This window comes from Mytilus trossulus, chromosome 4 (genome assembly GCF_036588685.1).
Source record: "Mytilus trossulus isolate FHL-02 chromosome 4, PNRI_Mtr1.1.1.hap1, whole genome shotgun sequence".
NCBI lineage: Eukaryota > Metazoa > Mollusca > Bivalvia > Mytilida > Mytilidae > Mytilus > Mytilus trossulus.
The window spans coordinates 37,710,218-37,725,872 of record NC_086376.1 but is presented as its reverse complement, the minus strand read 5'-3'; the positions used below and the strand labels follow the sequence as shown (position 1 = coordinate 37,725,872).

At 32.3% G+C, this 15,655-nt stretch overlaps 1 protein-coding gene across 3 annotated transcripts; it reads left to right on the top strand.

Moving 5' to 3' along the window:
• The first annotated feature begins 4,260 nt into the window (after positions 1-4,260).
• Positions 4,261-10,878, top strand: LOC134715245 (uncharacterized). Of its 3 annotated transcripts, none has more exons than XM_063577299.1 (4): positions 4,261-4,392; positions 5,671-5,744; positions 8,682-9,013; positions 10,759-10,878. In XM_063577299.1, exons 2-4 carry the CDS (start codon positions 5,672-5,674, stop codon positions 10,786-10,788), a joined length of 435 nt encoding a protein of 144 aa, XP_063433369.1. In that variant the 5' UTR covers positions 4,261-4,392; position 5,671; the 3' UTR covers positions 10,789-10,878. The 3 variants fall into 3 exon arrangements, with proteins under 3 accessions (XP_063433369.1, XP_063433370.1, XP_063433368.1); XM_063577300.1 differs by lacking the exon at positions 4,261-4,392 and adding an exon at positions 4,421-4,443; XM_063577298.1 differs by lacking the exon at positions 4,261-4,392 and adding an exon at positions 4,819-4,859.
• Positions 10,879-15,655: the final 4,777 nt, after the last annotated feature.

Genomic DNA, 15,655 nt, shown 5'->3' with positions numbered 1-15,655 from the left:
CAGACGGCATATGACAGATTTTAAATGCATGTTTCAACGTTGTTTTCTGTCAGTTTCATTAAAATGGAGATAACAATATTGTATTTAAAGCTCCGACGGCATCAATCGGAAATCTGATGGTGGCAAATACCTATTTACTGTCTCCGCTTACACGTCGCCAGTAAACTTAATTTGCGACCATCAAATCCCCAATTGATGCCGTCGGAGCTTGAAATACAATGCAGTTATTTTCTAATTGTTAACAGTCAACCTAGTTAAGTCATTTGGTAAAATACAAAGCGTAACAACAAATATTTCTTAGGGTTGGAGAAATCCAAAAGACCAGATCGAAATTTTAAGAACAATTATCATGAAGTACCGTTATCATTTTTTCTCTGCATGTGATCACGTTGTGTTGTCCAATTACCAGCGATAAATCGAATTGGATGAACATGCAATATTTTAAAGAGCTCGGGCAACTAAATGCATTTGTATTGGTTATTTATGGTGCAAACATAACAGCAGATAGTAATATTTGAAAATTCGTAATGACTGCCTAAAAATCATTTGTTTTAGTGCAGGAAGGTAACAAAAATTTCGCCGTTTTTCTATCACTATTATATTTTTTTATCAATGTGCTGCGATTTTTTTAACAAAAAGGATATGTCTCGTGTGTCTGAGTGTTTAATTCGGTTTAACATAACCATAAAAAGAAAAATAACTCGGAAAACATCCTATCATATTACATCTAATATTATAACATTGATATGCGCACAAGCTAAGGGAAGTATTAGACTACATGTATTGAATTGCAGAAGGCATACGAACAGCATTTGCTATCAGTAGATGTATAAACCAAAATTTAAATAGGGGTACAGCAGTCAACATTGTATTATAATTTTAATCTTTATTAATAAAAAATAAATACATGTATGTCAACAAAGAAAAGCAAAATGGCATATAGACAAAGCACATAAGGAAAAATAAAAAGACACAAATACAAAAATGACTATAATAGCACACAATGGCGGGCTATAAAGTATCGAGCCACGCGAAAAGGATATAACCAAACACTTACTAAATAGTAAAGTTTAGTAATTTACAAAGAAAAATCAAAGGAGGATATAACATGTTAAACTATGAAGATGATAAACGACAAATGGAAGTTGTCAACGACCTTTTCCGGCTGTACAGCCCTTGCACGGTCGGAGATTAACGACGTCAGTGCATATTAGAATTTATTATATTATACTTTAAGACCATCATGTTTCATTTGTGAAGTTGATTCGAAATAATTACAACAAGCTCTCGGTTTCTCCTGATAAACTTTTTTGAATAAGTGCATTTCGTTACTGCTGAAAACATATTAGTACAAAATTGTAAATTTTGCGTAAATATAAAAATGAAAACGATAACCAAGTTAAAGTTATTTGCATAAGAAAAGGTACAATTGTATATTATCAGCAGAATGTTGGTTTTGGTTCACAATGATGTGCTTCTTATACATTTTGAAGATAAAAGCACAAAATGATCATAACTCTGTCAAAATTGCTGTTTTAGACTATTTTTGGGATCTTCAGGATCTGGCGTTAATAATTTGCGATATGTTTGATGTATGCCATAGTATAGTTAGAATCTTAAAGAACATATTCACTTGGCCATGATACCACGAATTTAAATACAGACTGAACACACTTGTAACAATGATAAAATTGAGAATGGAAATGGGGAATGTGTCAAAGAGACAACAACCCGACCAAATAAAAAAAACAACAGCAGAAGGTCACCAACGGGTCTTCAATGTAGCGAGAAATTCCCGCACCCGGATGCGTCCTTCAGCTGGCCCCTAAACAAATGAATACTAGTTCAGTGATAATGAACGCCATGCTAATTTCCAAATTGTACACAAGAAACTAAAATAAAAATAATACAAGACTAACAAAGGCCAGAGGCACTGACTTGGGACAGGCGCAAAAATGCGGCGGGGTTAAACATGTTTGTGAGATCTCAACCCTCCCCCTATACCTCTAACCAATGTAGAAAAGTAAACGCATAACAATACGCACATTAAAATTCAGTTCAAGAGAAGTCCGAGTCTGATGTCAGAAGATGTAACCAAAGAAAATAAACAAAATGACAATAATACATAAATAACAACAGACTACTAGCAGTTAACTGACATGCATGCCAGCTACATGAATACACTAAGATTTCGAGATTGAAATTTATTGCCCAAAGCCTGGGTCGGTGATTTCTATGTTTTTCTTTATTGACTGCGCCCCGACATCACATTGATCCCGGACTAGATATATGTCTATGAGACAGCAACACGTATGTTGCTTTGATTTAATTGTACCGAAAACATCGTATGAAGCCCAATAAATCTTGAAATGTAAAACTTAAGTTTTATAGGTGTCAACAATTCGCGATATTTGGCCTTTAAGTGAAAAGAATATCAGTTAAATTGAATATACATGTATCTCTCCCCGAATAGACACAATCATGTAAGTATTTTAGGTGGCAGTAAATTCCTGAAGTACAGTATCCGAAAATGAGTATCCGGTTGATTGATTGATTGTTGGTTGTCAAGTTAACGCCCAGTGGCAAATGTTTCATACTTGTTCAGAACGAATTAAGTATCGGACGTTGATAATACATGAAGCATGCTCAATGAATGTATATGAAATTAACATTTTAAAGATTTAGGTGTCCACAGCGCCTTTCTGGATTTACATTCAACAGAAACACACAAACCTAAAAATTTAAAAGCAAAGGATGTGTAAATACTTTGCAAAACTAGGAGCTACATGACTAATAATACCTTAAAAGAATAGCCAAATTCATTAAAGGCCAACATGTACGTATAGAATAAAAAATAAAAAAAGAAATGAAATATAACAGACTTTAGTCCCTCGTTACATAAACAGGTTTTACTTTCTTATTACATTGACGGTGTATTTCTACATGAAGCTATGTAGCTAGTCTATCATTACATTAAGTTGAATCATTACTTTTATTTCATTTAGAAATTAATGTAGCTCTCTCAAATCACCAAAAACTTATAGATGAGCATCCTTGAAGTAAGTAAGTCATATATAATTTAGGATTATCAGGTTTTGTAACTCTAAAGGAAACATTGTCAATACTGTGCAAACTAAAATTTTAACGACTTGATAACAAACTCATATTAAATAAGGCCGCACACAGAATTTAGTCATAATAAGGCTCCAATTCGTAAACATGAACAATCGTCCTTTAATAAATAAACCAGTATCTAAACATATTTTGAATTTGATCAGTTTGATAGTTTTCATTTCATTTATTGTACTTTAAGCTTAGGCGAAACCTGCATTGTATTTGCATTTACTGCCAACAAGATTTTTTGCAATCCGTTTTTTCTTCTTCTAAAAGATAAGCAGTAGTATACATATAAGCTGAAATATCTTTCATTCTTGACACTATATATACTGACACGACTGTGGTAAGATACTATGCCACTGGTAGTGTTTATGTTTAAAGCAATGATTCCGCACTGGACAGTTGTGTTGCGGGGTTTACAATAGGCATTATTATTTGTGTTATCTTAATATACTTTCATTATAGAAGTGCAGATTTACTTACTGGTCTGCATTGTCTCTGTGTGTGCATAAGATGCATTAGCTACCCTACTGAAAATGATGATATAATGCATAATTGTTCATAATAATATCAACATATCAGTCTTGTTTACTAATTTTTCGGAGGAACACAATTTTATGTATGAATAAAGTACGTTAATAGAAGAAAATTCTTGATAAATGATCTTTATCTAAATAGTAAAATTTAAATTTGTCTTAAAAGATTTATTACTTTTCTCCTATTAATAGAATCCGATTAATTATGCACATTAAAATAAAGAGAAACATGATAAAGCATTGGGGTTCATGACTTTCTTGTCACTGAGGACTAGCACGTTTGTCTGTAGTTACATAGTTCAAGCTAGAACATAATATATGTTTACTGTCCCAGGTCCCTGTTGTTGATAATTTGTTCTCGCTTTCATATACTATAATTACTACTTTCATTTTAAATTTATAATCTTAACTAACAAACTTAACTGGTATCTACCAGAATCATACATACAGAGATTGGTAACTCCGTAAAATCACGTTAAATCACGCGGCCCGCAATGAGAATATAACAATATTAACTTAACTTAAGACGTCTGAAATACACAAAACCACAGTGAGAGACAATAGTCGTGTGAACTCTTGCGTAACAAAATATACAACTACATTTCTCATTTTGTCACTTCATAAGACAAGGGAGTCATTTATAACTTGTGACATATAATATCCCATCATGCAACAGTAGCCTGGGGCTTATTCAATGTAGATTAATTGTAGTGGCCTTTGGAGAACTGGAAGAGATCATGTAAGTTTGATTGTTATTAAGTTTGTCTTGATTTTTCGGGAATTTTTAATGGTATGGATTTAAGATTATGATTTTCTACTATCAAATAACTTTCGTTTACCGTTATTGTTTTGATGTAAATGTGAATGTAAATAACATTTTAGGCCTGATTATCCGCATGATACACCCTTTAATTATTCACGTGTTGTTATATTATTAGTTTATACAAATTGTCGGAATGGAAGAAAAATTTAGTATGAAAGAAGGTCCATGTCTTAATTTTGCAGTTTAAGATATCATTTTTAATCGACACTGGTCAGGCTGCTTTGAAATATAATTATGCAAAAATCATCATATTTGACGGTTAGTCAGCTATTTACGTTCTGATACAAAGGAATTGGTGTCATAACCATAAAATCTGTCAAACTGTCATTATTAATCTAGTGTGTTCACATACTGTACATGTGTTTGAAATTTATCCCATCAAAGTCAGTATTACATGGTATTTATTACACAAAAAGCGATCAATATACTCTCTAGCAAAACTATGTGATTAAAAAAAAATGTAATTTTACTATCTAACTAACATTTGTCTGATGGTATTTAGCAGGGTTGTCCTATGTCAACTATTTTATTTTAAATTCACATTATAAATTGATTTCGTTTTATCAGCTCTTTAACCGAAAAGAGTTGTAGACAAGTTTTAAACATCTTTCTCACCTGCATAATTAACTTAATGAATGTGTGGCTTGGATTTAGGTGCTGAGGAAACTGTTCGATCCGTACAGCAGATCTTTACATTATTTTTTCTTCTGTTTTTTTAAAAGACAATTTTAGAGAAAAAAAAATGTACCACAATTAATCTTTAATTTGTCCTATCAAAAATTTAAAACACATTTTGTTCAATCATAAGTCTTATAAAAAAACACCACTCGCTCCTATATTTGTGAAATACATAAATGTAGACATAAAGGAATTACATATCAGGAGAGAAAACCACATCAACAAAGCAATATTGTTAGATAATAAAACTTTGGTTATATAACTTAACATAAAAACATTTTTCAGATAAATCAGAACATGAAACCACAAATTGACAAATTTGTAGGGAAATATCCCTACTATTCATTTTAATATATATATTCTTGTTTCATTTCTAATCGCATGTCTTGATATATTTTTTTCAACAGCAAATGAATGAATGATCATTTTATTTTGAATTTGCTGTTATTATAGTAAAAATATGAATTGCCGAAGACAAAATTTTAATTTAACAAATTTCATATATTTTATTCACAGCATGGCGTGGAAAGTTTCTTTGTTCTACTTTGTACTAGTAGCTTTGTGTGCATTATGTGTACAAGGACAACAACGTGAGTATATGATATTCTTATTTAACTCATTAAAGATACCAGGCATATAATTTTGGACTCATCAGTGACGCTCGAATTAAAAAGTTAAAAGACCTAATAAAGAACGAAATTTAAACTATGAGGGCCACACATTTCGAAAGATTTTTGCGGAAATACAGCTTAGGTAATCTAATAGAACATCCATAGTATTTGGAACTATTAAATTTTTTGGGTAATTCGTAAAAATGACAATATCAATCATATACATTTAGTGATTATTCATGTAAACACAGAAGTGCAATCCGATTTAACCCTGTTGTGAAATTTTTTGTCTGTTTTGAAGAGTGCTCTCTATGAAGTACAACTTAAATTGATAAAAAAAAATGTATTTAATATATGGAAGCAAGCTTTAAGCATTCACCTTGTTTCTTCATTATGAGCAGATTTGTGTTGCTGTGTTCAATTAAAGGATTTGGTACGAAATTCGTTAATATGATGTGTAATAACAGTTTATTTTTATAACTTTTTTTTAATATACAAATTTTCAAAATGAACACGATTGACCCCTCGGAAAATGACTTTTTTGTATAAAATATCAAAATATAATGAGAAGATTGACACAATCATGTGAACTGTAATGTGAGCTTTAGAAGATCTTCGTCTTTGAGTATATCGACATTCACATAGTTGGTAAAAACTATTCAAATCAGTCCAAAATGCTCCTTATATTGTTAGTCAAAATAGAAGATAGAAGATATAAAATAAGTTTTTCAAAAATTAAATAAATTTTTGAAAGCATGATATAGAATAAAAAGAACATGGCTGAGTCCCCTCAATTGTTGTAATATGATAGTTGTCTCTTTTTTTTTTATCATACCGACTATCACCTTATTTTTATATGGATGATAGATGTCTTTGTCTTGTTTTTTATTCTAATAAAAGACTTCGAAAGAAAATAATAAACGAAAGTACTGTCAGACATATACATTTTATGTTTTAAATTCTAATCATGTTTTTTGGGAAATCGGTCATCGTATCAATCATTGCACTGACAAATCTATATAAAAAAAACACACTCTTTTACATTCTAAATCGAGTTTTTTTTATCTTGAAAACTAACTTGACATGTATGCGTTGCACTAATATATGGCCTATACAGACAATCTGGCAAAATAGAAATTTACTGTAAATTTAAATGTACTTCTTTGAAATTATGTTGTATAGACATGGCTCAATGGATATTCATTTTATTACTACATATAGCAGACTCGAATTAAAAAATGAACTTCATTATCCCGCCAAAATTTCACCTTTTCTATTTTTATCTGTACCTTTTCTATTCGTATATTCTAAATAATTGCTTACAATGAAACTAAAGAATGTGATACGATTGGTTCATGTATGTACAGATATCATATAAACTAAGCAGAGAAGAATACACCAAACAACAATATTTCTTAATATTTGATATTAAGATATGAATATTTCAAATTCAACATAGCAATTTATTTTAAGTATAATAAATTTGACAGATTAATCATGTTTTTACGTCAAGTCATGTGATCAAACCCTCAGGCTAGATGATACATTTCAATTTTTTATGAAAACGCTCATTATCTATCTATTTGTTCCTGTTTAGTTGTCTTGCACTTCAAACGTTTAAATGTAAAAAAAAAAACACAGAAAAAAACAAGTAAAGTTTAAAGATAAACAACTACTACCAATAAAAGTATATTTTTAGCGGACAATATGCAATTCAACCGGCTACTGCAGAAATTTTGCAACTTTCTGTAAGTGAGCATGTGCATAACTTATTTACTTGTCATCCCATTGTAAAAAAAAAAAAAAAAATGGGGCGTATAACTTTTTTATTGTATCATTTTAATTTTTTCAAACTAGAAAGACATGTATCATCAAACTTGTTCGTGTGCAATTAATATGTATCGAAAGTCAGATACGAACGCACAAGAACCTTAATTACGTTTTCAATTCCAATATCATGTAAAAATGTGTTTTAAGCGTTAATATACAAAACTTTCAAACTATACATCTAGTGAATTAGAAAGAGAAGCAAATTTTAAGTTGGGTGGATCAAAGACATATATACACATGTGTCTCTGAATGAATGTGTTTATCTTATTATTTATTTAGTTCTTCAAATATTAATGATGTCGGACCCTTCATCAGTTCCTCTATTAAATCAGTGGCGGATCCAGAACTTTTCATAAGAGGGGGGGAGCTGACCGACCTAAAAGGGGGGCGCTCCAGTCATGCTTCAGTGATTCCCTATGTAATCAACCAAATTTTGCCCACGAAAGGGCCGCCCCCCCCCTTTCCCACTGGATCCGCCGTCGTAAATGCCACATTTTACATTTACAATCCAACCAAAAATGAACGAGATTAGAATTAGCTATGGTGTGTATTCATCGAATTTAAAATGGCTGTAGAATTCAGAATTGCAATGTTGCAATGCACGGGGACTTTTTAGCAGAAAGTGTAACTAAATCATGAATACGTTAGCTATTGCATAACATACTAATTTCTGTCAGTGTCATTTGGTCTATTGAGGCGAGTTGTCTCATTGGCAATCATACCAAATCTTCTTTATATCATATATGAATAAATTCAGTGCCCATATTTTATCTGTTAGTAAATTATATGGATCATTGTTTCAAGTAAATTATTGTATTTATAAAATATACCATGTTTAGTAACCTCGATGTTTGGAATTTTTACATGTAGAGGGGTCTTATTGTTTTTTAAATGATATTAAAATCAAAATTTTACATGTTCATTGGTCTTTTTTTTTTACTGCATCTTCGCTTACCTGGTAACAGAGACATGTTCTACATTATTATTATATATGTCTCTGCTGGAAATAATAACATCAAAAGTTGTAACGTTTCAATTGACTTTATCCTCTGGTTTAATTTTTTTTCTCTTTTTTTTTCAATACAGAAGAAATAGATTGTGTGGATTACATTGAAACAGCTGATAGTATGTTCAAAGAGCCCACAGTCGTCTACACCAAATTTGAAAATTCTAAAATCTGGAACATGACCTTGGTTGAACGTCGGTCATTTTATATGTGTGACCCACCAGAAGAAAAGTTCGGAATTGGTTTAGACGAAAAAGAATGGTGGGTGTTCCATGGATGTGGAGGACTATTTGAAATCTGGGAATGTGCTCCACCAGGAGAGAAATTAGTGTTGAAACCAAATCCAGAGGTGACCTTGACACAAGACGAAGCTGATAAAAAAGCCAAAACACAAATAGCAACTGATGGATCAGTAAGTCAGAATACTATGAACAACTGTTAAGGCAATACTAAAACTTTGTAGCAAATAAATTCTTATGATTCGCTTTAAGTTAACATAAAATAAACTCGTATCCCTGTAGTCAAAATGGCACCAATCTGATAATATATACTCACGCGATAAAACCTTAATTAAAACTAAAATACTAAAATATGAGCCCAGTTAATGTGAGCATTTATTGCAGAAGCTGGTACCTAAAAAAACCCGTTCGGATCCAAGATTTTTAACTGGTCATGTTTTTATTAGTTGTAAGTGGCTTTGAACTAGCTGCCAGATAACTGCGAGTACTCTCAGATCAGTTCATTGTGTCTTTTGTGTCGGTATGTATAAGTACCCGGTCACGTCCACTTGTATGTTTGTCCATCTGATGAGTTAAGCCTTTTTCGACTGGTTTTTATAGTTAGTTTTTATGTTGTACTGTTATACCACTTTCCCAGGTTAGGGGGAGGGAATGGATCCCGCTGATATGTTTAACCCCGTCACATTATTTATGTACAGAATGTGCCTGTCCCAAGTCAGGAGCCTGTAATTCAGTGGTTGTCGTTTGTGTATGTGTTACATATTTGATTTTCGTTCATTTTTCATATAAATAAGGCCGTTAGTTTTCTCGTTTGAATTGTTTTACATTGTCTTATCGGGGCCTTTTATAGCTGACTATGCGGTATGGGTTTTGCTCATCGTTGAAGGCCGTACGGTGACATATAGTTGTTAATGTCTGTGTCATTTTGGTCTCTTTTGGAGTTGTCTCATTGGTAACCCTACCACATCTTCTTTTTTTATAATGTAATATTTTCTTAATCTGGGAATTTCGAAGGTTTTAATGCTTTGATCACATATTTTCGCAGATTTGCTAAATTGTTTATCAAATTTTAAATATTGAATTTAATTATATCTGCGAAATGATAAGTACAAGTAAAACACCGAGTTTCATTTTTCAAAGAATTACATGAAATAACACCCTTCACAAGTTATATAATTGTGCATCAGTCACTTGTTTAGCAGAAAATGTCCCATTATCATAATTAAGGTTAATTTGTTATAATAAATCTTCAACTAAATCCAATATGACAGGCAATCCTTTATTTCTATTCATTTCTTAAGGTACAACTTCCTTAATTTCATCGTTTACTATGCATATACTGCCTCAATTAAAACAGAAAAAAGCATTTAAAGTTATTTCTTTGTTTCGAATAATTATTTATTCTTTATATTACTTAATGGCTAGGTGGCTTTGAAAATGTTCATTTTCTGTATTTATTTACTGTAACATGTTACTTCTCTTGGTTACTAGTATTTAAGCCATCTTCGTTTTACTTGCTTTATTTTAAACTGTTTCTTAAAGTCATCGTTCAACATTGTCACGGATACATGTAACACGTGCAGTCACATCAGGATTGCGTTAAATATCCATGCTGCTAGTATATGTATAGCCGCTATGTCTTAGATATCTATCTATCCAATGTCGAAAAATATGCTAAGTAGCTAGGCTATCCAATTGCCGTAATTAATGAAATATTTGGGAAAGGAGCAATAACGCTTGATTGCTTTACTGCCCCAAAACATCTTTGGGTGTGACTATAAAACTATAAATGAGCGTTTCCGTGAATATAACATAACATGTTAATAAAGAAGCCAAGTTTATTTATTTCTGTGCGTCTATTCTGTGAAAAAAAACAGTATCATTGAGTTTTAATCAAAGCTTTAATTTATATTTTCAGAATGCCCAGAAAAAGCTCACTGGATTTTGATTCACAGACAAATGCTGCAAAAGTCAAACTGTGCCACATGTGTCTCTGTCTTCAATTGGTAAAAAGTAATAAAAAGAATGTAAAAGTAAATGTATTTGTCTTTCTATTATGTACCGAGGGTTTCTTCTGTCTATCCGGCAGTGGTAAAGGAATGCAATAATTGTATTATACTTTATTAAAACGTTAAACATGTTTAAACCCGCTGAATTTGTTTGCACACGTCCTTAGGCAGGCACCTGTTGTTCTAATCAATAATTGTCGTTTGTTAATGTGGTTCATAAGTGTTTTTTGTTTCTCGTTCTTTATAGATAGACCGTTGGATTTCCCGTTTGAGTTGTTTTACATTTGGCCATTTTAAGAGTTAGGGATGAAATATGCCCGTACCCCAGTCAAACCTTGGTTTAAATTGAATAATATTTGAATGTGAGGTTTATATATTATCGACAAATAACATTTTAACTTTGGCTTCAGTTACAAAATTTACAGATTTGTTTACTAGGTGATGTTGAAAATGGAAAAGAGGATGAATAAAATCGTGTAGCAAATGTGCGTTAATTCATAATAGTTAAGTGTTCATATTTGTCACAAAGAAGTGACACTATCGATTTATTTAAACTTTTAATTATTTAGTGTTCGTGCTTCAGGCCAATTATTCAGTTATGATCAACAATAATTTGCTCTTTATTGGAGGCCATACGGTGACCGGTAGTTGCTAATGTCTACGTCGTTTGGTCGCTGATCAAGAGTTGTCTCATTGGCAATCATACTTCATCTAATTCATGTTTACACGATTTACCTAATCCTGATGTCATTTAGTTCACCTAGCCCAAAGGTCAAATGGTCATTTTTCACCACTTAGGATTCGTCGTCTATCGTACGCCGACGTCACCCGTAACGTTTACGAAAATATTCTCCTCTGAAACTACTCAGTCAAATTTAGCCAAAATTGGTCACAAATAAATGTAGGTAGAAATTTTGAAAGCAAAATTCAAAAGCAGGACAAGAGCTACAAATTGCCAGTTAACTCCTTGTAGAAATTTTGACTTGCATGTAGTGTTTTGCCAAATAATGGTTATTGGTGAATATACAGGTGAGCGGCACATACTCTTTAGAGTATATAGTATTTCATCGCACCGCTGGTAAAACATCACGTTGTGATTGGTTAAGCGCCGTCACGTGTTGACCCCTCTGGATCCGCCAATGGATCCGTAGGGGGTTAGTTAACTTCAAAGAGGGGTTATGACGTCAAGTCTACTGTTAATAGTGACGCCGTCTATTGCTTGTGTTGTATTTCATTGGGTTTTTTTACACAACGCAGCAGAAAAATTCCTGCGTGCGATAAATTCGGTATACGATTCACTACGGACCCCCTAATAATCCATAGAGGGTGAGTAAAATTCAAAGAGGACTCGGCCTACGTCCTTCCCAGATAGCAAACATGTGTTGGGCCCACGTTGGCATTCTGTTGGCCACATTGTTGGGCCAACGTTGGAAAACTCTGTTGGGCCACCGTCATTTTGCTCATCGGCCCTTCTTTGGCCCAACATGTTGGGTCTGTGTTGGGCCAACATCAGTATGCCAACAAAGTTAACTATTTGCCGACAATCTGCCAACAATGTTAACTGTTTGCCAACAGTCTACCAACGTAGTCTAGTTTTGAAATTATGTTGGGCCATTGTTGGTCGTACTTCAGTTTGCCAATGTTGTTATCGTTTTATTATGCTTTCCATTTTATTTTTTATTACAAATCAGTATATTATAGTGATCTATAGTCTATACTGTATTGTATTATAGATAATATGCAATCAACTGTTATTAAGAGAGTGACTATATCCACTCGTGTCAAATGATAAGATGAAATTAATAATTGTTTTTCCAATGAAACTATATCCAAATTTTATTTATTTTTTTGGGCTGGTTTTAAATATTTTTTGTTTGCGCAAAAAAATATTCAAATAATAAGATAAATACATTTAGACATCTACACAGATTTGAAAATATTAGATAAAGAGAATTAAGAGCACATCTTTTTGTTTGCACTTTGGAATAAGATTTTAAAAAAAATAAAAATCTGTGGTATAAAATGGGGAGATAAGTACTTAATACGTTGGCATATTGTTGGCACAATGTTGGCTTATATTTCAATATTGTCATGAAATATATACTAAGAATGAGCATTCAAATAAAGTTTGTTTAAAATTGATTCAGTGGTTTCAGTCAGAAGATCTTACACTGAACCAATGGACGACATAAGTCGAATAGCATTGGACCAACTACTTTAATAACAGTTGGTAAGAAAATGTTGGGCCAACATTTGTCCAACCATACGAAAAGGACAGTTGGTGCCAAGTTGTTGGGCCAACGAGGAACCAACAGTGTCAAAATAACTGTTGTCTGAGTGTTGTTGGACCAACGTTGGTCTCTTGTTGTCCTGCCAACGCCAACTGTTTACCAACTGTGCCAGCTTATTACCAATGTTGGCCCAACAAAGTATTGCTATCTGGGTTACCCCCTATGGATTTTAATAACTCTAACGTGACGGCACCCAAATTGCACCTATTTTGACAGTTTTTTCACCTACGTTTTTGTATGATCAAGAAATAAATGTCATTAATGTGTCTTTTTTGTAGCCCTATTCTTCTTTATTGTATAGGTACACCAATTTAAGTTTTAATCCCATTTTGAGTCATAAAAAAATGGGTTTGAATCAGCCTCCAAACTGTCCATGATTCTGTAATGAGGAGTACCCAAATTGCATCCATGCTTTAATTCACATCGTCAAAAGTCTAATAACAGAGCTTTTGCTTAATTTCTTCAAATATTTTGAACAATTGGATATTAGTCTATGCTTACTCTTCATATTTTACGAAATAAATACTTATAATATATTGTATTTGCTAATTTTGAAAAGATGACGTTTTGATGACGTCGCATGATGACGTTTTCGTACATTTTGTTTTTTCAGTAAACAGTCCACCTGTTGATAAATACTGTGAACGTTTTGTGTATATCTAAATATGTTTACCTATGTTGAAAGACGTGCATAGTATCAAATCATAAAAATACAAATTTTTAAGTCTCTAGGAAATCTTGTAAGATTTCCGTGGCTATTTTTTCTAAATAGGTGCAATTTGGGTACTCGGTGCAATTTGGGCACCCTTACGTTAAAAGTGATGTAAACTAAAGTTTTAACCAGATTCATACAATAATTTATATATGGATTCGAAGGGGGCAGTAGCAAATCATATAACTTATAATGTGATATAGTGAGCAGCCTAAAATGAAATATAGATAATAACAAAGGACAACTTTAATCAGAGGAATTTGGTGGTTATATTGGTTTGTCATGAACCATTTAAATAAAGGACTTTTTTTGCTCAGTATGTCAAAGAAAAAGATTATGCAGGATTTTCATCAAATAAAATGATATTATTTTAACGAATCTGCGGGTCAAACTAATTTCACCTATTATGTTTAAAATTAAACTTTATCTAACGACATCAAAACTTGAACATGGGGTTATAAAGTATATCTTGTAAGATTTATATGTAAGATAACTATAAAGTTGTTCATTTTGAACTTATAGTGACATACATGTAGGAACTGACAACGAAAATATCCACATTTGACTTTTAGAATAGTTAATACATTAATAGGAAATCACTTGTACTTAAATGGTTCACGAAAATACTGGATTTTTTTCCAATGAAAATTTGTTTGAGTTAGTGGATTTTTTCTTCTTCAACAAACAGGCGGTATTCGTATGGGAACTTACTATACACTCCTATAAATCGACTCGTTCGTATACACGTATTCATATGAAGCATATTTCATTAAAAAAAAAATAATCTTGCCAATTTCTTTCAATTCACTTTCAAATATGTCATGGCATTCCATTACTCTTATCTCGGTTATTGCTGGCATCTTATATATTCAAGTGAACCTAAACTTATGATACAGAAACTAGCTTTAATTGAAACAGATACACGGCTTCAAACTAGGATCTATGATCTATGATACATGTAAGCGTGATTTCAGAATTAATAGATCAGTAACAAAATCTGCAATAGGCGTTTACCTATCTTAATAGACACGTTACGCGCTTACATGGTCATTCATTACGAGAGGTGTGTTCAAGACAAAAAGCTGCTGATTAAAAGATATAAAAAAAAAGACGACTGAAATCAAATCCGCACACGTTTTTCGTTACCATCAAAAACTTGTAGATTCAAAAGATTCAAGCAGTATCTTGATGCGGTCATATTATTCAAGCAATATGTTGATGCGGTCATAAGATTCAAGCAAAATGTTGATGCGTCCATAAGATTCAAGCAATATGTTGATGCGGTTATAAGATTCAAGCAATAAGTTGATGCGGTCATAAGATTCAAGCAATTTGTTGATGCGGTCATAAGATTCAAGCAATATGTTGATGCGGTCATAAGATTCAAGCAATTTGTTGATGCGGCCATAAGATTCAAGCAATATGTTGATGCGGCCAAAATATTCAAGCAATATGTTGATGAGGTCTTCGATCAGGTATATGATCTGTTGCACGACATATAATTTTTTCAGTTGTGCCATATTTCCTTTTGTTTCATGAAGAAATTGACCCCTACTTTAAACAAAATTTTATAATTAAAATAGTAAATTGAAAGCCGAGAATGTACAAGAATCAGTATCCTTCAGGAGGCATATGAACAAAACGGAAATATCAATTTAAGGTCAACAACTTTTTCCTTAGAAATTAGGATCTTTCCCTTTTATTTATAAATTGATAAACAAATACTTAAAGGAAGATACACATGTATTTGTCTTTATTTATACGAGTACTGAAGCACGAATTACTGATCTTGTAGTATTCCAA

What these genes read in the sequence shown, in the direction of transcription:
- LOC134715245 (XM_063577298.1), top strand. Translation starts at nt 4,834, where the DNA reads ATGTGTTTGAAATTTATCCCATCAAA. An exon ending in TTGAAATTTATCCCATCAAA is followed by an intron (nt 4,860 to 5,670) that starts GTCAGTATTACA and finishes TTTTATTCACAG; the next exon opens with CATGGCGTGGAAAGTTTCTT. An exon ending in AAATAGCAACTGATGGATCA is followed by an intron (nt 9,014 to 10,758) that starts GTAAGTCAGAAT and finishes TTATATTTTCAG; the next exon opens with AATGCCCAGAAAAAGCTCAC.